This window comes from Sus scrofa, chromosome 13, assembly GCF_000003025.6.
Source record: "Sus scrofa isolate TJ Tabasco breed Duroc chromosome 13, Sscrofa11.1, whole genome shotgun sequence".
NCBI classification, from domain to species: Eukaryota; Metazoa; Chordata; class Mammalia; order Artiodactyla; family Suidae; genus Sus; species Sus scrofa.
The window spans coordinates 88,952,952-88,980,871 of NC_010455.5; the positions used below are offsets into that span (position 1 = coordinate 88,952,952).

The 27,920-nt window shown below is 36.6% G+C and overlaps 1 protein-coding gene across 1 annotated transcript in view; it reads left to right on the forward strand.

Annotated features, from left to right (window-relative positions):
• The window catches only part of AGTR1 (angiotensin II receptor type 1), a 45,445-nt gene extending 18,079 nt beyond the window's left edge, over window positions 1–27,366 (forward strand). The window contains exon 3 of the mRNA XM_003132469.4: window positions 25,384–27,366. Within this exon, the coding sequence (XP_003132517.1) occupies window positions 25,430–26,509 (1,080 nt within the window). The 5' untranslated portion in view covers window positions 25,384–25,429 and the 3' untranslated portion in view covers window positions 26,510–27,366. The remainder of the gene's footprint in view (window positions 1–25,383) is intronic.

The window sequence follows — 27,920 nt, forward strand, 5'->3', positions numbered from 1 at the left end:
CTTCTCCCACAGATTTTTCTCCTGAGAGGAGATACTCTACAGCATTTTCAGGGAAAACACACTTTTCTCAAGAGCTAGAGGTAAGGTAATTAAAGGGTTTAAAATAGCATTTTAAGCATCAAGTTTTTTCTTTCAATTCCTTGAGGCTGAACAGATTCTTCAATTTTTTTAACAGCCCTGAAAATAGTTGTCTCTAGTTGGCTCTTTTTTCAGGACAATGTTATATCTTCTTAATTTAGTAGAGTTACAAATTTAAGTCATCATCCTGAGCATAAAAAAAAAGTGAAACTTATAATGTAATCAAAATGGCACAATCCTCTCACTCAAAAAATAAAGAAAAATAAAAATCTCAAATCCACTTTGAAACTCTCCCAACTTGCAGTCTGTTTTGTGGGTAAAAACTTTGGGAGACCAGTTTGGGGAGCAACCAGAGCCAGGCACTGTTTTGTATACTTGATCTCATCTACTTCTCACAACAACACTTAAAAGTAACTAGGATTATTGCCATTGTATTACATCAAGATCAGAGAAGATAATAGTTAACAGCTATCAAATTGGACACTTACTGGATCAGGGACTGGGTCAGTTAGTTCATCTTCATTTTCTTACTTAATTCACACAAAAAAAAAAAAAACCCGAAGAGCTGGGTTTTCTTATTGGCTTCACTTTTTCAGACAGTGAGTCTAAGGGGCCCATATTGCTAACCAATACCAGGACAAGAACTGGAATTTGGGACTGACTCCAGCACCCTGGTTCTGACCATTTCTCTCCCAGATATAACCCATCAAATTCTCCAGAGCCTGAGAGCTTTCTCTGTTTTTAACTAACTGCTATACTATCAGTATTTTTTACATATATGTAAACAAGTGAACACTGTGCTAATATTCAATTATAGGTTTATACTGATACTGGATACAAGTGTAAGCTAGCATCATTTTGAATAACAGTAGAAGAGTCAGGAGCTCTGAAAGTAATGTTTAGGAATGGGTAAAACATATTTTTCTATCACGTTTCAGTGAGAAAATTGTTAATTCATATGCCACCAGCCATATGCATTAATGCAATGGGAAATTAAAAAATTTAACTACTTTAAATAATGCGGTCTGTAGTACAAATTATTGCACTATGAATTAGTTTCCTTCTGCTGTAGAATTGATCTTTTGGATTATGTAGACAAGCAGTATAATAAGACATTACTAAAATTATCCTTGAATCCTAGCTTTGAGATCTATATAAAATACTTGGCAATTTGCCTGAGAATACATAGAAAACACTTTTTAAAAGGATTGGGATGGGTTTTTTTCCCCTCTGTTAAATATTAGCCTTTGAAATGAACCCAGCTGATCTGCTAAATAACGTCTGCAAATTGTTGTGTTTTAATAAAGCGACAGACTGAGAGAAAAGCCACCCTAGATCTGCTTATGTTTCTGGGGGTATTACAGGCCAGGAACATTATGCAATAATGCCTTTTAAAAGAAGGGAGCCTCTTAGCATTACACCTTGTCTGGAAATAAATGTAACCACTTACTCCAAATGCAGGGGTAATTAGAATCTGTGAAAATCCAGCATCAAAATCCCAACCCCCTGGTGCAATACCTACTCAGTAAATTACAGCTTTTTGCCTCTGTAGTATTTTCAGCCATTCCATTTAAGTATGTGAATATATGAGTATGTGGTGTTGTAGTAGGCCTGCTATGTAATGCTATGGAAAGATTTCATCATTATTAATCAGGTTTCCTGTATATAAGACACCTTATTTTTCAATTTCTGGAAGGCTCAGAGCCTTGCTACTGCTGCAGAAGGCAGGTTCAAATGGGCTATGCTAGTGAAAATCCTCAGCAAACATGGAACCCAGTAAGAACAAGGAACCCAGTAAAAACATGGGAGGCTTAACTTGCTGTGTACCACTGGCAATCATCACCACCATTAAAGCTTTAACCAGGCAAGCCCAGGCTTGCGCATTTGTTTATAAAATTGCAGAAAAGCCTTTAAATTTAGACTGAAAGAATGTTAATTTTTAGTCTAATCTTGGATGACAAGAAAATAAATTCTTATTAAAAACCTTCGGCAAAAAAAAAAAAAAAAAAAAAAAAGGAGTTCCATCGTGGCGCAGCAGAAACAAATCTGAGTAGGAACCATGAGGTTGTGGGTTTGATCTCTGGCCTTGCTCAGTGGGTTAAGGATCCAGTGTTGCTGTGACCTTTGGGATAGATCACAGACATGGCTCAGATCTGGCGTGGCTGTGGCTGTGGCTGTGGCTGTGACTGGCAGCTGTAGCTCCAATTCAACCCCTAGCCTGGGCATGGCCCTAAAAAGCAAAAAAATGAAATAAAGTAAAATATAAAAAAATAAAAGCCCTCATAAAAGTAGTAAAATCAGGGAGTTCCCTGGTGGCCTAGCAGTTAAGGATTTGGCATTATCATTACTGTGGCCATGGTTAAATCCCTGGCCCTGGAAGTTCTCTATGCCATGGGCACAAACCAAAAAAAAAAAAAAAAAGTAGTACAATTGGTGTTATAAATTAATTAAACAGAATTAAATTGCTTTAACTTTTGTTGCAATAGGAAAAGAAATGCTTTAAAAATTTAAAGTTAAAACACAGAGATCTTAAAGTGTATTGGGGAAAAACTGTTTTACAAAAAAACAAATTTGTTCCCCACACTTGTAACTAGCTATTGATTTCTGTTTCTAGTATGAAGCTGTCTCATAGGAAGAGCAGGGAGACTTGGTACTCTTCTGAATGAAAGGGTTCCTATTAGCTTTTCTCCTTCATTTCCTAAAGTTGTGATTTTTATTCCCTGATGTTATGTTTTTTAAAAGATTTTAAATCTTAAAACACAGAAAGAGGTGTTGAAATTGAGAGCTGAAAGTCTCAACCAGTTGAGTATGATTTTTTACAATAGGTAATACAGACCTCTAGTGGTTGAACAGTTTGAAAGCCTCTGCAAGGAAAGGAAATTGTACATCAATGCTTGCATTTTATAAGGAAAAACAGCTGCAAGTTAAAATTATTCACAATGAAAAATTCACACATTTCATACGAACAGCAACAACAAAAAAAAATGTGCAGTAAAGGAAGATGGAGCACTTCCCATCCTTTTAGATGCTTTCAATTCTTCCAAAACAAGCAAGGTCCCCTCCTATGAAGCCCCAGCAAGAAGTCTGGATCTGTATTGTTTTTCTTTGAAAGATCAACATCCAATTCACTTATTATATGAATGGAGCTGACATATATTTGTGTTATGTGAAACAGATTCCATTTTCCTTAGCACACAGCTTTGTCTCAATGGGACTCTTCTCTAAACTCCAAGGGCTTCCCGTGAAAATGCAAGAGATCTTCACATAGTCACTACTTGCCTATCCTTTCCCAGGTCTTCTCCATGGGACAGCCACACTCCACTGGACTGGGACTCCGTTATGGGGGTGGTTCTCCATCTGAGGGGAAATCTATTGGATTCATGCACAAGCTTCATTGATTACTAAATGTCTCTCTAGACTAGCACTTCTCAAACTTGAATAGATGTGCAAACCACCTGAAGAATCTCCTGAAATTCATATTCTGACTGAGTAGGTGGAGTGGGGCCCAAGACTGCACTACTAGAAAGTTCTCAGGTACTGCTAATGCTGCATCCAGGACCACAGTGGGAGCAGCAAGGAGACACTATAAAATCTCTAATTTTTACGTGTGTGTGTCTTTTTAGGACTGTATTCATGGCATATGGACGTTCCCAGGCTAGGGGTTAAATCCAAGCTGTAGTGACCAGCCTACACCATAGCCACAGCAAAGACAGATCCATGCCATGTCTATAACCTACATCACAGCTCACGGCAACGCTGGATCCTTAACCCACTGAGTAAGGCCAGGGATAGAACCCAGGTCTTTGTTCCTTAACCACTGAGCCACAATGGGAAATTCCTCTCTAAATGTTTTATACATCTCGTGTTTTACTGATTTTTTTTTTCATCTTTTTCTACTTTTTTACTCATGGCATCTCAAAATATAACTTCTGAATTTTAAAGTTCTCTTTCACTTGACTATGTACAACTATTTCTGGGAACCTATTATTTAAGTTTTATAAAGATTTTACATTTTAAAGGTGGATTTGGTGTCATCTGTTTAGTTTGCTGAGTTCACAATGGTTGTGGGCACCTCTCTAGCCCTTGAAATCATTAGGCATTTTCAACCATGATTAAACATCTGATTTGCCATTCTGGGAGATTGGGTGAAAGAGGTTTTGTGAATGCTGAAAAACTACTAAGGGCCCAAAGTAACATCAATATTGTAAAATCAGGCAGAATAAAAAGCACAAGCTGAAACCATAAGAGTCAACAGATCAGAATAAAACCTTGGAAAAAAATGGATTTTTCAGACAAAATCCATCATCTAAATAAGTTCCTACCATAGCATGTAGTCAACCTTAATTTGAAATCCATAATTTTAGAACCTATGTCATGGGGTAGTCTTTAAAAACCTCTTGCAAACTTTTACATCTAGTTTCAAATCAAAAATAATATATTAACAGGCTGTAGCATGGAGGGAGTACATAAATTATCATCATTGCCCTTCATGAACAGTAATTCACAGGTTTGGCTCAGATACGACTTAGATGAAATAATTAACTATGTACAGTACTTAACAGTATAAAAGTAATTAATCCAGCTGCCTCATACTGGTTTGGCCTAAATAAACATGCAATAAAAAAGCCATATGATTTTATTATTTTTTTCACTCATTTTACTACTTTAGTAAGTTGGAATTTTAATGTCGGAAGATATCTTTCCCTTAAAAAAAACTTTCTTTTCAAATGTTAATGTACTAACTATAAACTGAATGAGTTCTATATATTTATAATAGTAGACTGATGTTCTCAATTAATAGTATTATACATTCTACTTCACAGGAGTTTGGCAAAGATGATAATCTATTTTAAATTGAGGTGTAAGTAAGAAAAAAAACTGATTTCTTTTTAACCACAAATCACATAGACTCTGTTGAGGTACTACTACAGTTGTGTGCTAGTATAGCTTTGACAAAATGTTTCAAATAAACTTGTTTTGGGCCCTGTGAGTTCTGAGAAGAGACAAGTTGCCTTTTGGCCTATAGGCCCTTCATTAGCAGATGTACAAGGTAAAGGCAGGACAGCAATAAATACAGGAAGTATCTCTATTTGGGCAAAAGAAAAAAAGCTCAGGTGATTCCTGCAAGTGAGAAAGAGGTTCACCCCTTGCAGGTCTTTTTTTTTTAAGTCCACTCTCAATGGATGGATGCTCCTTGCCTAACTTTATAGACTACAACATGTTCTACCTTATGTGATTCCATTGATTAATCATTATATTATTATCCCTATTTTATAAATAAAGAAGATGATGAGGCTGAGTAATTCTTCCAAAATTAAATAGCACACAAGATTTAAGTCAAACGTAAATCCAAAGACTTCTACTTCCAGCCAAGATGGATTGAGAGGGATTTACTTTCTCACCTAAAACAGCTACTAAAATATTATATCTCTATCTATATCTATATATGAAACAGTGATCCTCAAGACAGTGGACATCAGGCAACAAAGAGCAGTAGTCCCTGAGGGATGGGAAACAAGTGAAGTGAGCACTCTGAGCACCCCAGCTCACTTCCTAGGGGGAGTTCCAAGCCATGGCTCAGGAAAGGAGAATCCAAAAGGAGCTCCCAGGTCTCCTTGAGCTGATGAGATGGAGTTGGGGGTCCAGAGAGGCAAGGAGCTGGAGTTCACAGTGCAGATTACCAGACACTAGGGAGTTTAACAAAGAAAGAACATGGAGATTTGCAAAAGGTCCCCTGTGTGTTTCAGTGCATGTCAGTGAGGAATCACCCAAAAGGACTAGAGGCAACAATTCCCAGAGATCATCCAAAGCCAGAAAATAGTTGTTGCTCCCATTAGCCAGGGGGGCAAAACTCAAAATTCATGGGGCATACTCAGAAGGGTTTTTGCCTCAGGAATAGGGAAAAATCAGCCCTGCTCTGGTCTCACAAACCAAAGGTTAAAAGCCAGATCTGAAGGAATCAAACTCTTTGCAAGTAATTTCACTGCTTCCCAGAACAAAACTGGAGAATTTGTATAAGGATACAAAAACATCCAATATCCAAAAAAGTAAAATTTACAGTGTTTAGCATCCATTAAAAAATTACTAGGCATGCAAAGAAGCAGTAAAATAAAATCCATAAAAAGAAAAAAAATCAATTAATGGAAACAGAGTTAGTAATGGTACAGATGATAGAATTCGTTTACAAGGACATTAGATGGCTATAACTGTATTCCATATGTTCAAGAAGCTAGAGGAAAGTTTGAACATATTGAAGAGTTGTGGACAATATTTTTAAAGTCTGAAATTGAATTTTTGGAGCTGAAACCTCAAACCAAGACTTTAGACACTATCAAAGTTTTCCTTCCACTGCCCCTATAATATTCTTCCCTGGATCCTGAGTTTGCTCCCAGCAGCCTAATACTTAAAAATTAAGATTTAATACTGAAATTCTCAGGTGACTGCTTCCCTCAAGAGAGGTTTAGCAGCTGAAGACAACAGACTCTCTGAAGGGCTCCACAGGGGCCCCTTCCCATCTCACTCTGATCCCCATGGCCTGTCTCTGGCCCATGGAGCAGATGGCACCACCTTCCATGGACTAACTCTCCACTCTAGCATAGACTCCTCAGTGAAGCAGCTGCTAGCAGTCCTCAACATGGCACCTTCTGAGTTACCAGAAGGTTTACATTATCAGACCACCATTTTCCCTCTAAATTTTCCATCTCATTGGAAAACTCATAAGTTTGAAAACACATGAAATTTTCTCTCTTCGTCCAAAATTAAAATGGAAGTTAGTACTTCTATAGCTCCTAACCCTTCCTATCCAAGGTTCTATGCATAAAATCAGGAATTGTGTTCTTCCAGTTAACAAAGCAATTAACTAAAATGTACATGTAGTCCTTTTACAGAATACTATTTTGCTCATAAGCATTAAAATATTTTCCCAACAAAGTTAAAATAGCAACTTAAGTATCTAAGATGTTTTACTAGGACTAGAATCCAAATAAGTGTGTATGCTAGACAAATCTTACTATTCATCAGAAACACCCCCTATTATCCAGTATTAATCCTGTGTAATTCCTTCAATGTACCCACCTAATCAATAGCAGATATATTTTCTGTATACTCTGTGTGTTCTTAAACTGCAGTGAATGAATTTAGAAAATAGTGTCAGAAATGCAAATGTAGCCTTGTACCACAAATGTGTAAATAATTTCATGCTTGGACCATCAGAGTTTACTTTAGAAACACTTGACAAGGAAGCTTTCAAAAATAAATATTTTTCAGCACTTAATAAAAATATTTTTTTTCTTTAATAAAAATATTTTAAAATATAACCTATCACCAGTTATATAACCAGGGCCACTAGGTCATTTATGGCTCTATGAAATAGTATATCACGGGCCCTTTCACTACTGATCATCTTTTGAGCACTAAATTTTATATAGCACTAAAAATATACATTTGTATTTTTAGGGCCACACTCATGGCAAATGGAGGTTCCCAGGCTAGGGATCTAATCAGAACTGTAGCTGCTGGCCTAAGCCACAGCCACAGCAATGCCAGATCCGAGCTGAGTCTACAAGCTACACCACAGCTCATGGCAATTCCAGATCCTTAACCCACTGAGTGGGACCAGGGATCAAAACTGCATCCTCATAGATACTAGTCAGATTCATTTCCACTGAGCCATGATGGGAACTCCAGATATTTTTTAAATGTTAAAATAATATGCAATATCCATATATCACAGATTGTGTGCTGTATTCACCCACTGGAGACATTACTTTACTGAAATGCAATAACAGCCCTAGAACACATAATAGTGTACCAAAAAAGAAAAAGGAAAGATAAGTTGCTGGCAAAATCAATGAAGTGGGGAGATGCAGTCCAGGTTGCCATTATGAGACGCTAAGCCATCCTCATGAGAGCAGAGGTAGATAATAACTTCATCCCATCACATCCCTGTGTTTTCCCACGAGCCAGCAACTCCTCAGTCATGGATTATTGTTGAATGTGGAAATGGAATGGGGGATGTCTAATAGTGGTACACCCCAAGTATTTAGTAATGGGGGTCTTTGGTATCTTGCTTGGGCTTCAAGTCTTTTTTCTTAATTGTAAAATTAGATGGTTGGCTGGATTCTAAGTTGTAAATTGGCAGCCCTTGACCAAATCTGATTTGTAGAAGAGTTCTATTTAGCTCTACACAGTGTTGCTCTATTTTTCATTTAGATTAGTTGAAAACATTATATTCCACATAAAATTTGAAATTTCCAGCTCGTCTTAAACAATCAGCCTATATCTCCCTCTGATCACAGTTGGCACAATTGAGATCCCCATCCCCGCCTCCTCAGGGAAAGTGTCCTCCATTCACCCATCATGTCTGCTTCCCCCATCTCTGTCATTCCCAGCTACTAGAAGTACTTAAATAGGTGAACCCAGAAGCATGTCATTTCTAGGGACCATTCCAGCAATAAAATGTTATGAATCTCTGACTCAAGTTGTTTCGATAAAAGCAAAAGACTATAGAAAATAATAGGTTAAAACAGACTTTGCTTGGATTACCTGACAACCAAGACCTCATTTAAAATGTAGTAATTGTGTATGTTTATAGGGACAAAGTGCATACATATATATTCTCGTATTTGTCTAAAGAATAAAAACAATAAATATGACCCATAAATTTCCTCTCAGCAGAAATTTCTGTTAACTTCCTGATCCACACTGAGATAAAGCTATTTTCCAAACCTAAATTGAAAATCCATAGTTGCAGAATGACTTTTTATGGAAAGAGAACATCTTAATATGTTAGTGTAACATGAACCATGTAATTTATCTGGAGAATGGCCTTAAGCTAATCATTGACATGTGTATATAGCAACACTTATACTGAAACAGACTGATTTCTAAACATTTTTTTCTCTGGATTGGAACCTCTTCATATCAACATATACAAATTATTAGCATGTTATGTTATTCTCACAAAGTTCTAATGAACTTCACAAATCTACCTGTTCTATTCTAAGTATAAAAACATTTAGCCTAATTTTTTTCCACTATTTTATATGGCAATAAAGTAATACAAAAAATGTTATTACCAGAAACAGTACAGTGTTGTATAATTATTAGAAAGCGAATCTTGTGAAATCATATTAAAGAGTAACAATTACCACATGTTAAGTTAGATAATTCAAGGAGCAGACTTATATGAATACTAGGGGAGCTGTTGGGAAAGGAAGTTTTTTCTCTGACTCCTGCACTTTGAAGCAAATTTTTGCCATTTAATTAGTCTAGATATGATTCACCAACCAAAGGTCTATAGTATGACATTTTTCCCCCTCTAGCTTAAAGTAATTTTAAAATCATCTGCGCTTTAGATGTTTGTACTTCCACTTCTTTTAAAAAATGGATCTTTCCTGGATGCATCACATTGCTTTATGGGATTAATAACAAATTGCACCACCGTATTGCATTGAAGTGACAGATCTCCTAACATCACTCCAGTCTGCTGCTTGGATGTATGTAATAATGTGACAAATTATACATATATATATAAAGTATAATTTCATGGGATAATTTCCTTAGTGTTGGGTAGGGACATATGAACATATATTGAGAATATATAAAATGACAGTAATAATATGTAATATTTATTGAGTGTTCAATATATGGCAATCTTTTTCCCCCATGTTTTATTTAATCCTATTAACAGTATACAGTATAGAGCTAGTATATTGTATACAGTATACAGCTAGTCTTCATCATGTTTTAGAAGATAAGGAGACTAAGGCTCAAAGAGGATGAGTAACTTAGCCAGTTACAAGATTAGTCAGAGGTGGTGCCAGGGTCTTAACTGACCTTTGTGACTGCAAAGCTTACAGTTTATTTCCCATGATGTCCGCCAGCCACCAGACTCTGCTGACATTAAGTCAACATTCCCTTTTAAGATTCTAAGTGCTTAACGTACACCTCTTGATACAGACATCAGCTTTCCACCTCAGCCATACCTTTTTTTTTTTTTACGTTTAAAAAAATGTTTTAATAAGCATATTCAAAATGGCAGAGAGGGAATGGGGGAGGGAATTATTTTACAGCGCAAAATTACTATGCATAAATTTAAAAACATCTAATTTGTGTTTTTAAATGCCTATTTAATATTACTTCAAATACACTTTAAAGCTAAACAGATTTGTGTTGAACTGAGTTGTAGATTTTGAACTTTACTTGAAAACAAACATATCATAAACAGAAAACCATTCCAAATGAATAGAGTGCTCTGCTGGAGTAGGCGTGGAGTGAGGGAGACTCAATAACTATTAACAAAGGCTCCTTTTCCCAATGTAATTTGTCAAGAGTTCAAGAGTTACAAAATGTACTAAATCTTAAGCAAATTAAGTTCATGATATTACTAAGGATTTTAAAGTAGTGCAATGAGTTATCAAGTTATAGTGGCTGTACTATAAAGAACAAAGTACTGTATGAAATACCTGTATAAACAATTCAATATTTCTTTATGAAAAGCTGAGCATTATGTATTATAATAGTGGAATGTCTTTCATTAGGCATACTTTAAAAAGATTAATAAAAGTAAAATTTCCTAATATGTATACAACATGTGCCGTATTTGCAAACATGCCTGAGAATTTATTTAAAATGTTGTCTTGTATCAGTTTGCAAGAACTTCACAAACCTGCAAACAAAATGCATCTTTTAAAAAAGGTAACAATGGCGTCTCTAATATTGCAACAATTTTTTTAAAAAGTACAGCATCACTATTTGTTTGAAATATTTCTATGGACTATCTTTGACAAAGAGGTAGGATACTTTGGATTTTTATAATAAAATCTGATTTAAAAAATGGATTGTGACCATCTGCTAAAGCTGCCATTCTGGATAATGTTCTAAAACAAAACAACAAAAAAATTCACGCTTCTCAACACTTCCACCCTAAATTTGGATTTACCTGGATAGTTACTATGGATATGTATGTTACAACAGTGAATCTACATCATAGAAAGTCAAGTGCTGGAAAGTGGCTTTTTTCTTCTTTTTTTTTTTTTTGTCTTTTTGCCATTTCTTGGGCGGTGCCTGCAGCATATGGAGGTTCCCGGGCTAGGGGTCGAATCCGAGCTGTAGCTGCCAGCCTACGCCAGAGCCACAGCAACGCAGGATCCGAGCCGCGTCTGCAACCTACACCACAGCTCACGGCAACGCCGGAACCTTGACCCACTGAGCAAGGGCAGGGATCGAACCCGCAACCTCATGGTTCCTAGTCGGATTCCTTAACCACTGCGCCACGACGGGAACTCCCCTGGAAAGTGGCTTTTAACACTGTTTGGGGAAAAAAAGATTGTTCACATTGGTGGAGGAAAGCAGTCTGAACAAACATAGGCTAAAAGTAATACTTCATGGGGTTAAGGCCTAAACCATAGTCTCTCAGTGCAAACCTCTACTCAATTACATCAGACAGTTGAGCCATGAAAAACAAGACCACAGAAGATTTATTTTAAAAAGGCAGTGGCTCTTTCATGACAGTTTTTATGGTATATAATATATTCATAGTGAATGGGTATAATTTACTGTCTTTTGAGGAAATTAAACATAGAATCTTAACAATATTCTTACAAGGACAAGGTAGAAGCTTTAGTCTCATTCCCTTTTGTCAGAGCAAAGTTCAGTGAAGGTTTAATGATTTGCCTAAGGTCTCAATTTCTAGAGAGTCAAAGAAAAAAACCGCTAAGTCCTCCACCCCCCAGTTCCAGACTGGTATTTGTTCTCAGTCTTTTTTTCTCCTGCTAACTCCAGCAATCAACTGATTTCTACTCTTCAACTGCTTAAATTATGTTGCTTTTTACTCACTGCTCTTGGTTTTATATATTAAGATTCAGCATCAGCATTCACCATATCTTTTCCCTCCTAATTCTGATTGCTTATTTTTGTACTTTATGGGCTTTTTCTTTATTCCAGTTTTACCCCAATTATTCAGGAAAGGCTGCCTGGGTCTTTTGAAAGCTCTGATGTTCTCAATGAAAAGACCTTCTGAATGACCTTGTTTGTCTCCCATGGAGTTGCATATCACAACTTCAAATGCCCCACTAAAATGTTACCCATTTGGCATCAGTATACAGAAAAGGCTGCATTCTGTGATAAGAAGTACAGTGGTGTTTTCCTAGTGAGAGAATAGAGTTCTTAATGGAAAAAAAAGAGAAAGTGTAATTTCCTCAGATTTAGCTGGTATCTCAAACACAATGGTGCTTTTCTTCTGGAACTAGTCTGTAAGAAATTTGCAAGGAAAATACCCACAGGAACCAATAAACAATTAAAATATTTGGTCATAGATCTGTATTAATATTGGTCTTTTAGAAACTCTTTTTTCCAGAAATGTTCCTCTTCAAATACAAAGATAACTACTCACTGCCTTTATGGATCAGAAAAGCAGTTGGGTAGAGAAGGCAGAGAGACTCAGACTAAGTAGTTGAAACTGTTTGGTTGCCAAACTTGGAGAGATTATTATTTGTAACTAGGAATGTTTATCCTTACTTTCTCACTTTTCTCTACTTGGTTTGATTCTTGTGAGAGCCTTGATGGCAAGGTATATTTAATGTGTGGATCCACAAAGGAAAAAAAAGCCTAATGTGAATGCTAAGCTATTTACATTCAAATATAGTAAAATTGGTTCAGATACTAATAACTTAGATTGACAGAACAGTTGTCTATGGCAGTGAGACCACTAGAGGGCAGGGTGACTTCCAGACCTGGTGGCTACCTCCCTCCAGAGGCAACCCTGGGGTTACTTTAAGAGCTATCAAATTCCTTGAAGACCTTATAATGAGTCTAAGCTCAATTTCTCTCTTCCATTGTCCTTGTACAGAATCCTAGAGTTCTGGAAAATGCTTAGGATAATTTCTAGAATGGTTTGATACAATAGATGTTTAGTCAACTCACAATTTTAGAGCTCCTAAGTATTCAACATGACTTTGAACATTTGAAGACTACCTGACAGAATAGGGATCTATTTGATCTTTTGAGGGATCTGTAGTTTCCTGGAGAAGATATGAATATAATACATGAAACAAAAGCCACCAATAAAACATAGTGTATAGTTAATTTATTCGATGAACAATAAGAACTACAGGTTATCAAGAATTGAAAGGGGGAAAAAATCTGAATTAGAAATAACAGCAGCACTACTGACATCTTAGACTAGATAATTCTTTGCAGGGGGCCTTGTCCTGTGCCTTACAAGAAGATTAGCAGTATCTTTGGTCTCTACCCACTAAATGCTAGCAACACCCCTCCTCCCTCTCCCCTTGTTATGGGAAACAAAAATGTCTCTAGACATTGCCAAATGTTCCTGAAGAGCAAAATCACCCCTGCTTGGGAAGCAGTGAACCAGAGTATGAAGAGATGGCCTTACCCCAAAAAAATTTAAAAAACAACTTGCAACTTTATAATATCAAAAAAGGTAAGGACCTGCTCTGTAAGCCTCAGTTTCCTCATCTAAAGAGTGGGAATAATGGTGCCTTCCCTCATCGGCCTCATATCAGTTTGCGAGGATTGCCACAACAAAATAGCAAAGGAAATTTTCTCACAGCTCTAGAGGCTAGAAGTTCAAGGTGCGTTGGCAGGGTTGTTTTCCAGTGAGACTGCTCTTCCATACTTGAAGACAACCACCTTCTTACTTTCTTCACATGTCTTTTCCTCTGTGCAAGCACATTCCTAGTTGTCTTCCTCTTATAAGGACAACAAATCATATTGGATCAGAGCCCCAATCTTATGAACTCATTTAACCTTAATTACCTCTTTAAAGGAGGTAAAGCTCCTATCTTGGGAACTCCCTGGTGGCCTAGCAGTTAAGGATTCAGTATTATCACTGCTGTGGCTCCGATATGACCCCCGGCCTGGGACCTTCTATGTGCTATGGGTGAAGCCATTAAAAAAAAGAAAAAGGTCCTATCTCCAAATATAGCAAATATAGTCATATTGGAGATTAGGACTTTAACCTATGAATTTTAGGGAGGACATAATTCAGTTCATAACAGGGCTTTCATAGAGATGAAAGTAATTAGCACAATGCTTGTCATATAGCAAGCATTCAAATAGTAAATGTTACTATTTTTAATATTAAACTACTATTATTATAAGTCCTCCATGTGAATCAGATACCAGTAGAAACACAGATGAGTATAAATCAATTATACATTAAATAAGCTTATTTGAACACTCGTGTATCACTTTGTGCTGAATTTATGCAGCTGAAAAGTTTAAAATGACATTTTCCCATTGACTTGGCTAATTACTGCGAAGGTGTTATATCTTCTTTTATGTGAAGGTCAAAGGGCAGTAGCTGTTGCATCCTCAGCATCTGATGAGTAGTTAATGATCCAGAAATAAACTTTTAAGTGCTTTGGGGGATTTCTGTGCATAAAGAAATTCTATGTAAATATTTCTCCAAGAGGAGTCTTGAGAGTGCTAATTCACTTTCACCCTCTTAATTTGATTTATAAGCTTCACGTATCTTATAGGCGATAAGAACAAAAATAATCTAGGAAGGAAGAAAAACAGTTTCAAACAGACATGGTCATCAGCTGGAACTAAGTAACTGTGGAGATTTTGAAATTGTAGAGGAACATGGGCTTTCTTCTGCCAAAAAAAAAAAAAAATTGTTTATGAAAACTAGAGAGTGTTAGATATTTCTACTACACTGGCTTATCATTTGAAATTTCTGCTGGCTCAAGTGAAACTGTGCTGTCCTATTTCGTACTGTGGGGTCTCCTCCCTAACCACAGTTGCTTTCGGATCAGCGGCTTGTAACTTTGAGGGTGAGAACAGAGTCAGCTTAGCTAGCTGGGAAAACAAGAGGAGAGTCTTCATAGCTTATGAAAAAAGGGAAGCACTTACAGGGCTGTTGTTATAGCAAGCTCAGAAAGAATGGAGTTGATGTTGACAGTTGCTGACTTGAACAGTTTTATTGTTGATAATAAAGGCAGAAATCACTTGCTGAAGGTGAGAAAAGATGAATTGCTCTGGCAAAGTTAAAAACAAGAGGAGAGAGTGGTTTTGTTGTGGCACAGAATGTTTGAAAACATTCACCTTGTCCTTAAAAAGTTGCTGCTGTTATGAATAATGTGCCACTTCACTACGCAGCCCTTGTAGGCAGAAATGCCATATTTCCCCTTTACAAACCAACGGATGCATTTATTCTACATTTAGAGGAGAAACAAACAATCGAAGTCAAGGTGGCACATTATCTTATGGAACTCTCTTGCAAAGAGTTTGTTTTTCCCTCCTGCTCAGATTGCACACAAATATATTTTAATTTCAAATCTGATATGTGACATCTGGTGACTCATTTATTGCTAATGCAGTTTTCACAGGAAACAGCAGTCACTGGTATCTCATAGTATTTCTCAGTTGGAAAAGTGTTTACCTTTTATTGGCCCAGCACCCGTGCTGCTTATCACAGGCTGATTAATTAGAAAACACAAGTAGCCTCACATGGAAAATGAATGGAGGGGAAAATAATGGCAGACAGAATGGTATAATTGGTGATATACTACCATTGTAGTTTATATTTTAAAATTATGTAATATTCAGGAGAATGATTAGAGTTAGCAAAGTTGGTCAAGTAGCTTTTCAGCAATGCCTTCAGCCTCCCTCTTTGAGCCTTTCCACATGTTTCAGGTACATTGGCTTCTTCTACTTCCAGCATCACATGCAGTTTCCCAACCCTTCTTCTCCAGATTTGCTTGCAGGTGGAAAATTAGTCATTTACACTACAGTGTAATTTCAGTAACACTAACTCAAAACTATAGGATCTCGTTGCATCTCCATACACATGATCTCATTTGATGTTTGCAATGGTACTGTGAGCCAGATTGGACAGATATTTTTTTCACTTCATCATTATCATGAACTTATCATTATTTTCCAGATAAATAAAATGAGTCAGAGCTTAAGTGAAAAGCTAAAAATTCCATTGCTCCTAAGAGGTAAATCATGTACTTGATTCAGATCTTTTGGTTCCCAGCACCATGCTCATCCACTGCCTTAACTCTTAACTCTCACCTGAGTCAGTGTGTCTCCTCCCCCAGATAGATCCTGGTTCAAATGAGGCTATAGAAGTGGGTATTGCCTATCCACCTCCAGCTAAAGAAATTCCAAACATCTATGAGTAGGTGCACGGGGGTTGTTTGATTTGATTATCCTGTAGGGCTCCCCTTAACTACACTGGCCCTGAATGTCTGAAAGAAATACACAGTTTAATGAGTAATTCTCAAGCTTCATTTAGGAATTTGTCCTACTACAGGTTTTAATGCTTCGGAAGGGCCAGATGAAAACTTTTGCTGATGGCACTTTTGTTTGTTGGATTTGGTTTTGCCTATGAATCATGATAGGCACAGGGCACATAAGCCAGGGTTGCAAATGAAGTTGCCAACAGAGCATGGTTTTTAGACATTAGTATGCATCAGAATCACCTGGAGAGCTCATCACACTGTAGCTTGTTGGACCCCACCTACCTAGAAACTCACCCACAGAGTTTCTGACTCTGTAGGTCTGGTGTGAGGCCTAAGATTTACATTTCAAAGGAATTCCCAGGTGGTAATGCTGCTGCTATTCTAAGGACCACAATCTCAGAACCATTGCTAGAAGGGCTAGGTAGGTGACTTGATGGAAATACCTATGCTATGTTGTCCAGTTGGGTGTCCAGCCTCAAGTGGTGACTGATCACTTGAAGTATGGCTACTTTAAACTAAGATATTCTGAGAACATAAACTATACTCTGGATTTTAAAGACTTGGTACCAAAAAAAATGTAAAATATCCCAATACTTTTCATATTGATTACAAGTTGAAGTAACAGTATTTTGGATATACTGGATTAAATAAAATATATTACCAAAATTAATTTTATATGTTCCTTTTACTTTTTAATGTGGCTACTAGAAACTTTTTAATTACATATGTAGCTCACATTACATTTCTCTTGAATAGCACTGACCCAAAGAATCAGAAAATAGAGAATGGTGGAGATTACTAAACCACAGAGGATTCAAATCCCAAAAGCTAAAATGCTTTGGGGGCTAAAGAAATTACACCTGTCAGTCAGATTTGACCTAAGGACCCCATTTTGTACCCAAACATTTGCTGCTACAATGTAAATGTAGATGCTATATCTATCATTTTACCTTTCTTTCAGCATAAATCAAGTACCTTTTTATAATTATTGAAGTAAAAGCATTATATTAGAATGAAAAATATTTCTGCTAAATTTCTGAATGAAAAAAATCCCATTAATTTTCTGAAGTTCTGAGCTATCTTTCATTAAATTCATTTCACTTCTCTTTGTATTGTAGTGCTCTCCTATCTTCTGCCTTTTAACTTTAACAATCTATGAAATAGAGGTGAGAACAGGTATTGGTTTTTCCATTCTAAATATTTTGTAATATTTAAGGGATAATAAACCCAAAAGACTAAAATTACCTATGTATGAATTTAGTGACAAAACAAGCCCTTGGACAGGTCTGTAGTCCAGTACTTTTCTCTGCCAAACCTTTCTACTGTCTCTCTGTTTTTATAGCATCTTAGCGTAAAAACGATAAAAGGTAGCATACAAAACTGTACTTAAAAAATGTAACTGTGATAAAATCAACATTACTCTTAAAGAATTCATTATCATAGCACAAAGGTCCATTTAGCTCTTCAAAGCACTGACTAACATAATACTTCGAAGTATCATACTAAATAGTATATTACTATGAGGTTCCTTTATAATACTATGCCCTCACCTCTATGTTTTATCTGGGCAACTGAACCACATTAGTATTCACCAAACTTTAAAAAGATGTCCTTTTCCCCACAAAGAATCTGAGAGTAGGCTCATTTTGAGTAAGTTATTTTAACAGGGACACACTGTGCCATTTTTTTCATAGGATGATGTAATCTTGACTCCCTAACTTCAGGTCATGTTTTAATTTTGATTTGCAGCCATAAACCAATCTGTCTTTACCTTTTCACCTAGAATTGCCAGTGAATAACACAGAAGATGCCTGAAAGGCTCACAGTCTTTGACCATAAGTAGAATGGAAACAGCTAGTCTAGATAGAGTCCAAACCTATAATCTTTACCTCATCAACCTAGAGTCACAACCAGCTATCCAAATGCTCTGCTGGATTAAAAATTTTGGGTAGATAGATTATCTAAAAAATGAGGGAGGAGGAACCTACTGTCACTATAACATAATAATCTTAAGTAGAGTTTCTTTATTCATAATCTTCAGTAAAAGGTAAAGTTCTTTTCAGTTCATTTTTAAGAAAAATAGCTCTTTTAATTATAGAATGTTATTAAACCACTGTGACACTAATAATATCTATATCAAGACATATCTGATTTAATGATTTACCAGGTAATTTTTACTTGTAAAGTCATTACTGTCTTTGTCTTCAAAAGATGTATACCTATTCAGAGGAAATATTATGAAATTTCAGTGTTTCAGGAGATTTCTTAAAGCATATGCTGCCTCCCTGAGTATACAGACGTCTAGAGAAGCTAAGTGACTGGTTCAAGGTCATCTACCCAGTGAGTGTTGGAAAGCCAAAATTAGAACCCACATCTCCTTACACATTGTGCAGGATCAATTTTTAGACTATCATTCAAAGAATATTCCTATTGTGATCAGGACATGGGGTAATTGGGGGAAGTATGCACAATATGCTGAATATTTAATCCTTCTAGCTTCATTTAAAATTTATGGTTATGGGAGTTCCCATCGTGGAGCAGCAGAAATGAATCCGACTAGGAACCATGAAGTTGTGGATTCGATCCCTGGCCTCGCTCAGTGGGTTAAGGATCTGGTGTTTCTGTGGCTGTGGTGTAGGCTGACAGCTGTAGCTCCAATTAGACCCCTAACCTGGGAACCTCCATATGCCGCAAATGCGGCCCTAAAAAGCAAAATAAATAAATAAATAAATAAATAAATAAAATTCATGATTGTCATTTATGTAATGTTAAAAATTTTAATTTGAAATGAACTGCCATTCATAATACATATAAATTCTATAACACTATCATAATTTCTTAAGGGTATAAATTAATCAGTGCTTCCTTTCCTTCCCAACTTTCCTTATATCTGTTAAAATGAAATTTGAAATGAGATAAGCCGTTTCTGCTGTTGATTTAAAGTCTAAACAAGCAAATGTGGAGTGCCTCACATATGAAATCTGGGGTTTTGCTCACACATTGGATAAAGCAGCTGTTATTGGCTGAGATGCCCACCTAGGCACTCTTTTACATCTGTTGAACAAAGAAAAACTTATAAACATTCTCCAAAACCCCATATGATTAAAAATGATGCTTTCTCTTCCTTGATGACCAAGATACTGATCTTGTGAAACATGATTATGATTCACTCAGGAAAATTCTATGAATCGATAAGTTTGAGGAATTTAGGAGTATTAAAGGACAGGAGGGCTTCATTTTTGTACAAGCTTTCTTCCAGGTTAGATGCTATTTTCCTTTTCTCCTAGTCTCTGGATCTACTCTTTCTAGGCTCAATAGAAAACCTCTATGGCCTTCTATATTTAACATAGGAAGAGTATTTTCTAATACCAACATGTCAAAGGAAGATTATTAAGCACTTGAATAGAATTAATCACATATCTTTTATCCCTATCTTTTATTTTTGAAATAAAAAAAAAAAATCATACAACAAAGACAGCCAAGAGTGTAGGATAAACAAGAGTGGGAGGAAATACCATAGGAATGAAGAAAGTTATTTGAAGAGCTTGGAATATTCATCAAAACCAACTTGTTTAAACTATAATTTATGATAAATAGGAGCTTCTTGAGTGGAGAAAAATTTAATTGTAGTTTAGTGTTACATTATTAGTTATAAAAGTACTGAATAATTTCCAAGAAGCAAATTTCAGGATTAACACCTTACTTTCCTTGAAATTTATACCCTAACTTAGAAGGTACTTGTGAATTTTGTTTTATAAAGCTGAGTTCTTTAGGTTCTTGGGCTATTTTAGACAAAGCAAAGGGGAGGACTAATTGAAGATGACAAAACACTTAACCACCTTCACCACAGTTGGCTACACTTGGTATGAGCAGAAATAAGAAAGAGCTTGCACTGTTTTCATTTCTTGTGAGGACAGGCGGTGGAAAACAATACTGACTTAGGAAGAGGGCCAGAAACTGCTACTTATCACTTAGACACACCTGCATTCATTAAGTTTGAGGAGACTTAAGTACTAAATTAGTATAGCATTCATAATTTTAATAAAATATTTTTGTATAAAGAGAGAGATTCATCTAGGAATTGCAGAGGCAAATCACCTCCAAGGGAAGTATTTAACATAGGAAAGTTAGTTAGGATTGCCAGCCAAGAGCATGGTATTCTCCTATATGTCTGACTTGAGAGTAATTCTGGTCACTTGCCTTATGATGCAGGCTCTCTGCCATGCTCCCTTCTTCATGGCTGCCAGGGTGACTAGCATGGAGAAGAGTGCTCCCCAGAGAGGCCTAGATGCTTCATCAAAGGACATGATGGTGTGGGGGAGCAACAAAAGGGACAGACTATAGTGCAAAGATTACCGGATCTAAGCAACCTATTATCACCAAATAATGTGTAAGGCAACATCCAGTCAAGATAAAGACAGTGGATCAAACAATCATGGATGTTACCCTTTTTCTTTAAATACATAAAACATCACATTACAGCTCTGAATAAGAATTGGCCAGAGAACCAACACCAGATACACAGCTGAGATAAAGTTCTAAACAACTTTACCAGCACCATTAGACTCGTACTGACGGCAGTTAAGACCAGGTTTCCCAGTTAAAGGCAGGAACTGGAAAACCACTGCCCACTGTGACCAAAGACTAAGACAACTTCTGCAGACCAGCAAAAATTTGAGAATGGGTGCAGGCCCTAATCTGCAGTATCTGCAAAGTACAGGGTTGGAAACTAGGCTGAGAACTTACATACAAAATTTCCAGGAGTTCCCATTGAGGCTCAGCAGTTAATGAACCCAACTATTCTGATAATTTCTTTTAAAAAAGAAAGAAAAAACAAAACATTCTTTCCTAGGTTTGTTTTTAAAAACCAGGGAAGCTGTCAAGGAATGCAAGGTAACTCCTACTTAAAGCAAGCAATAGATAAATGCGTTGGGGCCACCATGAGCCAAGCTTATGTTTGCAGCAGACTGAAAGTTCCCACCTGACTCATGGCAAATTTATTCAGCTGCTTAAGATTATTTTTTACTCATACTTTGAAAGAACAACAGCTTGGTATTTTTAGCCTTTTAATGGCAAGAGGAAGAGCTTACCAGTGATAACCCCCCTTTTTTAATTTCTCATGCTTTTTGACCCAGAGCTGAGTCAGTGCTTGCCTTGCATTCAAAAAATAATAGTAAAGATTCAAATAAAACATTTATTAAACACTATTTGAAAGATAAACCCAGTGTTTTCAAGTTATCTCATTTAATCCTACAATAATTAAGTGCAATTAAGAATCATTGCTCTCATTTCTTACAGATGAGGAAGCTGAGGGTGATGGTCAGAGAAATGGTATTTGTAAATAGCAAAGAAGTTTCTATTATAAGCATTTTGACTCCAAATTCCATCTTCTTTCCCCTAAGAAGAAATGAAATGATGATGTAAAATTCATATAAACCACAGAGCCTGAGTAAAAGCTATGGTGAGAGCCAGAAATAGAGAGAGATGGATTCTCCTGTGTTTTCAATCAGTATCTTATCTACCTATAACCCTGCTGGGGAAAGCAGGATGAAACAAAAAAGTAGCTGCTTTCTGAGGACTCACAAGTTTGGTGTCCTAGTAGACCACATCTCTCTCCTTCAGCTGCTCACCAAAAGAGCATCCTTTCATGCTTCAAAGAGAGAAGTAACCTACTCTCACTTATTTATGATCAAGTGATGACCAAATCTCTATTCTATCTTGGCTGGCCAGATGGTTACCTTTAAGTTCCAACCACTCGGTTTCCCATATACCCTCAAAAGTCCAGTGCCATCTCTGGGAAATGTCCCTGGTCATCCCAGACATCACTATTAAACTGGGTTGGTGATAAATAGAGAACATTTCACATGCCTCCTAATATGGTATGGTATTCAATACACTGAGACAATTCTGTCTTTAAGGCTCCTGTTCCCCTAGTAGAGTCAAATATTCCAAAGGAGGAGACTGTGACTTTATTCACTTTGTATCCCTGACCCCAGTCCACAGTAGGTGTTTAGTGAATATAGGATGAATGGATGATTGCCTGGTGAATGCACCATTTGCTTTTCTGCTTCTTTATGCTTGTTTCTGCTATTTTCATCAACCAAAATTCCTCTCCCTCATCCTTACTAGGTAAAAGTCTTAGTCATTACTTAAACATTTATTTAAAATGTTCTTCTAATTAGTATATTCAATGTTATGCCCAGGGTTTCTGAAGTAATATACACATTGCAATATAGAGACCTCACTCAAATGTCAAGGTATGTTTCTCTAGTTGTTCAGAGCAACCTTTTGTACATTAAATATTAGTCAATATGGATCAATGGAAAGTTAAGAAGAGGCTGACCTCAGAATGTGAAGGGATTGGAGTCCAAAGCTATGTTTATAAATTGGTCCTTTCAAATGCAAATGTTTCCACAGAAATTCTTTGATAAATGATGGTTACAGTTACAGCCTAGTCAATAAAAATTCTACTCCCCTCTAGAGAAAAAATTAACAGAACCAACCTGAGTTGTGTGCCCTCAAAGTAAGGTCAAGAGAGGAAAGAAAGGAGAATTTCCTCACAGCTTTCAGGTACCCAAGTTCACTGGATCCAGGGGGTCCTAATGCATCCAGTTCATTCCTTCCTAACTTTAAAGCCCTTGTGCCCAAGCTCAAATAAATATTTAACTCTGCCCTAGTTTTCAGTTATGGAGTTCAAACTAGGCTACTTTTAATCTTTGAGATTCTTTAACCTTGACATTTCCAATTTTTCCCTAAGCAAAATCCAACTTAACTAGACGTTAGAAGCCAAAGAAAATAATTAATCCGCATTAAGGTGTAAATGACTGTGAGCCCATAAACTTTTTATGTAGCATTTAATTTTTAATAGAGAGTATTTGCTTACCAAAATGAATTTATACTTCTAAATTGGCATAATTTCAGTAACTATGATTGGGGAAAAAAAAGAAAGAAAAATCAGGAATATGTAGGTAAATCTTTCTGGATGGGGAAGAAATAAGTCAAAGCTCCCTGAGAGCCTCACCCCAGTTTCTATTAAATTATTCCTTCTTTTCATCTTTTTCTGTTTTATAAACTACAGATTTCTAAAAGTGCCGAGGTTTTTTGTTGTTGTTGTTGTTGCTGTTGATATTTTTAGCTTGGTTTGGTTGGGTTTGGCTTTGGGTTTGAGTTTGGCTTCACGATGAAGCCCATGTTGACACTGAGTACTTTCTGTCATATTCTTTGGGAGTAGAATGTAAATTGAGTCTATTAGCCCTTGGAAATTAGTCTTAATACTCTCTGCTTACAGCTTTAAGTGATATACTATTCATTCATTCATTTGTGCACTTGGTCTCTTATTCATCATATATTTATCATCTGCCTCCTGGAAGGTGCCAGGGCCTACCCTAGTAATAAACAAGATGATTTGAAACAGGCCTTAACCTCAAGCAGCTGACAAATCAGTGGATAAGACCTATATCAATAGACCATTACAATATATAGCTCAAAACCACATCCAAAGTGCCAAAGCAGCTCAGAAAATGGAACAGCCAATTGCCCAGACAAGTCAGAAAGGTTCCATAGAGGATGTGACAGTGCCTGTTTGTGGATGCTCATGCAACCCCTAAATGGAAAAGAAAAAAGAAAAGGAAGTGATTTAGATTATATAGTTACAAGTACAAAAGGAGAAGATAATGAGGATGCAGAGCCAAAAACTTGGATAGGGAGAAAAACTGCCTCCTTGGGGGAGGCAAAGAGGCCACTTAAGAACCCTCTTTTCCCAGTGTTATCTCTCAGAATCTGGCTACTTGAGTGTCATCCCTTTCACAGCACCACTTTGCACCAAGAGAGACACTGCCTTAGGCATGCATGTTTATCCAGCTCTCCCAATGCCAAGCACAGCTATCCTGGGCAGATTAGTAGTGTCTTATTCTTATTCCTCTTCTTACCCAGGACACAAGGTAAGGGAAATGCACACCGGCTCATCTAGGGACCTGCTTCTGGTGGAACAATAGGATTTTTACCCAATACCACTACCCTGCTGGCCAGCCTCGCCTGCGTCTAGTGCGGGCCTTCACCTCAGGGTCTGCCTGTGCCACATCCTGCCATGTTACCCTCATAGCATCTTCAGCCTCCTTCCAAGGGTTTTTTAATGAACCCTTGTCTAGGGCAAAATATGTTTTTTTTTCTAAACCACACAAATGAATAGCTTGATTGTTAATTATGTAAAATATTGGAGAAAATATGTGCAGACATCTTCATAGCACTCATTCCAGCATCTGATTCTTTCTAAAACCCTGAAAAACTTCTGCTGTCTTGAGCCTCCAAAAAACACATGTTTTATTGATAAGCCTGATCTAATCTATTCATTTGACATCCTTGTTAGATAAATGGTTAAGCTCAGAGTTACCTCCAGAAATGGCTTGTAGGTATAAAAATTAGGAGATTCAGGCCCTTTTGCTAGACTGAGTTGAAAGTTAAGGAATAAGTGGTTATTGCCTGTAGTGACCTGGAAAATTATGGAAAGCATATGTACACTAAAGCCTTGAGCCCTGCCTTTTATCCTCTCCTAAATCAATCCTCACAATGACCACGATTCCTCAGTAAGCTATAGCAGTTATTCAGACCACTAAAGTGAGAATGCTAATAATATTTATACCTAAGATTGTAATATGAAAAAAAAAATGGTTCAAAGAATCGGATATGGACGTGTCACCTTTCTGAAGTTAAATACAAATTAATTAGCCTTGCTTACCTCAGGAAAAACTCAAGTCTTTCTGAATAACTAATTTAATTCAGTAGTATTTTCTGAGCTTTAGATTGTGTTTTTTTATCAATTTGGAAGGTAGGATTTCCTTCCAGAAAAAAAATGCAAAGGATCTCAACTGAGTAGTCACATAGGACCCCACTACCACTTGTCTAGAGAATATTTACCACTTTCTAGAAAAGCAATATGTTCAAAACTTAAGTGTGCACAGATTTTCTCCAGAACACATGATCTATATTTTTCCCTAAAAATAGAGTTACTTTTGATTGAGAATTAAAACTATTTGTTTACAACTGTAAGTTAGAATTTTTTTTTTTACTTTTTCATTTTTATTTTTCCCAGGTGCATTTGGCGTAGTGTCTGAGACTAATTAACCCAGGAGATCAAAATGATCCTCAACTCTTCCACAGAAGATAGTATTAAAAGAATCCAAGATGACTGCCCCAAAGCTGGAAGGCATAATTACATATTTGTCATGATCCCTACTTTATACAGTATTATCTTTGTGGTGGGAATATTTGGGAACAGTTTGGTGGTAATTGTCATTTACTTTTACATGAAACTGAAGACTGTGGCCAGTGTTTTTCTTTTGAATTTAGCACTAGCTGACTTATGCTTTTTACTGACTTTGCCACTGTGGGCTGTCTACACTGCTATGGAATACCGCTGGCCCTTTGGCAATTACCTATGTAAGATCGCTTCAGCCAGTGTCAGTTTCAACCTCTATGCCAGTGTGTTTCTACTCACATGTCTAAGCATTGATCGCTACCTGGCTATCGTACATCCAATGAAGTCCCGCCTTCGACGCACAATGCTTGTGGCCAAAGTCACCTGCATCATTATTTGGCTGCTGGCTGGCTTGGCCAGTTTGCCAACTATAATCCACCGCAATGTATTTTTCATCGAAAATACCAATATCACAGTTTGTGCTTTCCACTATGAATCCCAAAATTCAACACTCCCTGTAGGTCTGGGCCTAACCAAGAATATACTGGGTTTCCTGTTTCCTTTTCTGATCATCCTTACAAGTTATACTCTTATTTGGAAAGCCCTAAAGAAGGCTTATGAAATTCAGAAGAACAAACCAAGAAATGATGATATTTTCAAGATAATTATGGCAATTGTGCTTTTCTTTTTCTTTTCGTGGGTTCCCCACCAAATATTCACTTTTCTGGATGTACTGATTCAGTTGGGCATCATACATGACTGTAAAATTGCAGATATTGTCGACACCGCCATGCCCATCACTATTTGCTTGGCGTATTTTAACAACTGCCTGAATCCTCTCTTTTATGGCTTTCTGGGGAAAAAATTTAAAAAATATTTTCTCCAGCTTCTGAAATACATTCCTCCAAAGGCCAAATCCCACTCAAGCCTGTCTACAAAAATGAGCACACTTTCCTACCGCCCCTCAGAAAATGGAAGCTCTTCCACCAAGAAGTCTGCCCCATGTACTGAAGTTGAGTGACACACTTGAAACCTGTGAAGTCATCTTGTGAAAGAAAGAGCAAGAGAAACATTCCTCTACAACACTTTGCTAGTAAATGAGCACGAGCTACTTTTTAGAATTTAAGAAGAGAATGGATTATGTGGACTGAACTGACTTTTCTAATGCTCTGAACAAAAGCTTTTCTTTCCCTTTGCACCTATACAAAGCAGAGTCACATGTTGCCACATTTCGCATTAGATAGATGATGTCCACTCAAAGGACCATGTCAGAAACTGAATGAATGTGTTGATTTGGAAAATTTTACCAGTATAAATGCCATCCTCCCAGTCGACTCTTGTTCTGTTATTTTTGATTTCCACAAAAAGGTCCTCAGAATATGTTAAACCTTGAGAGGAGCAACAGGAGATCTAAGCTCAAGATTTCTCTGTCCAATTTCCAAAGGGCAGTAAAGCTTTTGTGCCTATTTAGCTATTATCAACTATGGCTCCATTGTACCTGCTACTGCACATTTTGTCAGGTTTCAGAAACTTTTGTGAAATTCAACCAGTGTTGTATAGATTCATACTGCCAAAATATGCCAGCTAAATGATTTATTTGTATAATGATGTTACTGAAGTCACGAAAAAAAATTAAACTACTTGTAAAGGTGTTATTCTGGTCCCAGGTAGTAGTGTCTTCCTAGTCATATTAGTTTTATTTCATATCTGAGAAGTATATATATATTGTGGTAAAAAGATTATATATCATAAAGTATGCCTTACTGTTTTAAAAATTATATATTCTACCTATATATGTATATGTATATCTCTAAAATGTTGTTACTTTATTAAAATCCAGCAAAGTTATATTCACATTAAAATAACTTTATCATAGCATATTTAATCTTCATTATTTAAAATAGACACTGATTTATTTCTAAAGCAACTGCAAATAAGTACAAATATATTTCCATTTAAATTTTCATACAACTGATAGTTTAATACTGTTGGTTATAGATTTTATATTCTGCCATTGAAAAGATAGAAAACAATTTCATTCCACTGCACAATATGGAATACTTTGAATTATCCAAAGTTTTTCATGAAACAAAGAAAAAATTTATTCCTTCTAACGCTAAAATAATAAATTATTTTATACAATTTTTTTTCTTCACCCATGGCATATGGAAGTTCCTAGGCCAGAGATGGAATCCAAGCTGCAGCTGCAACCTGTGACACAATTGTGGCAATGCCAGATCCTTAACCCACTGCACCAGCCAAGGATCAAACCTGTGCTGCCAAAGAGACAATGCCAGATTCTTAACCCACTGTTCCACAGCAAGAACTCATACACAAAATTTTTTAATAATGGATTTTTCTAATCACATACATGATCACTATGGGAAATATGTATAAGGAAAGCATTTTTAAAAGTCATATTTTGTTTTTGT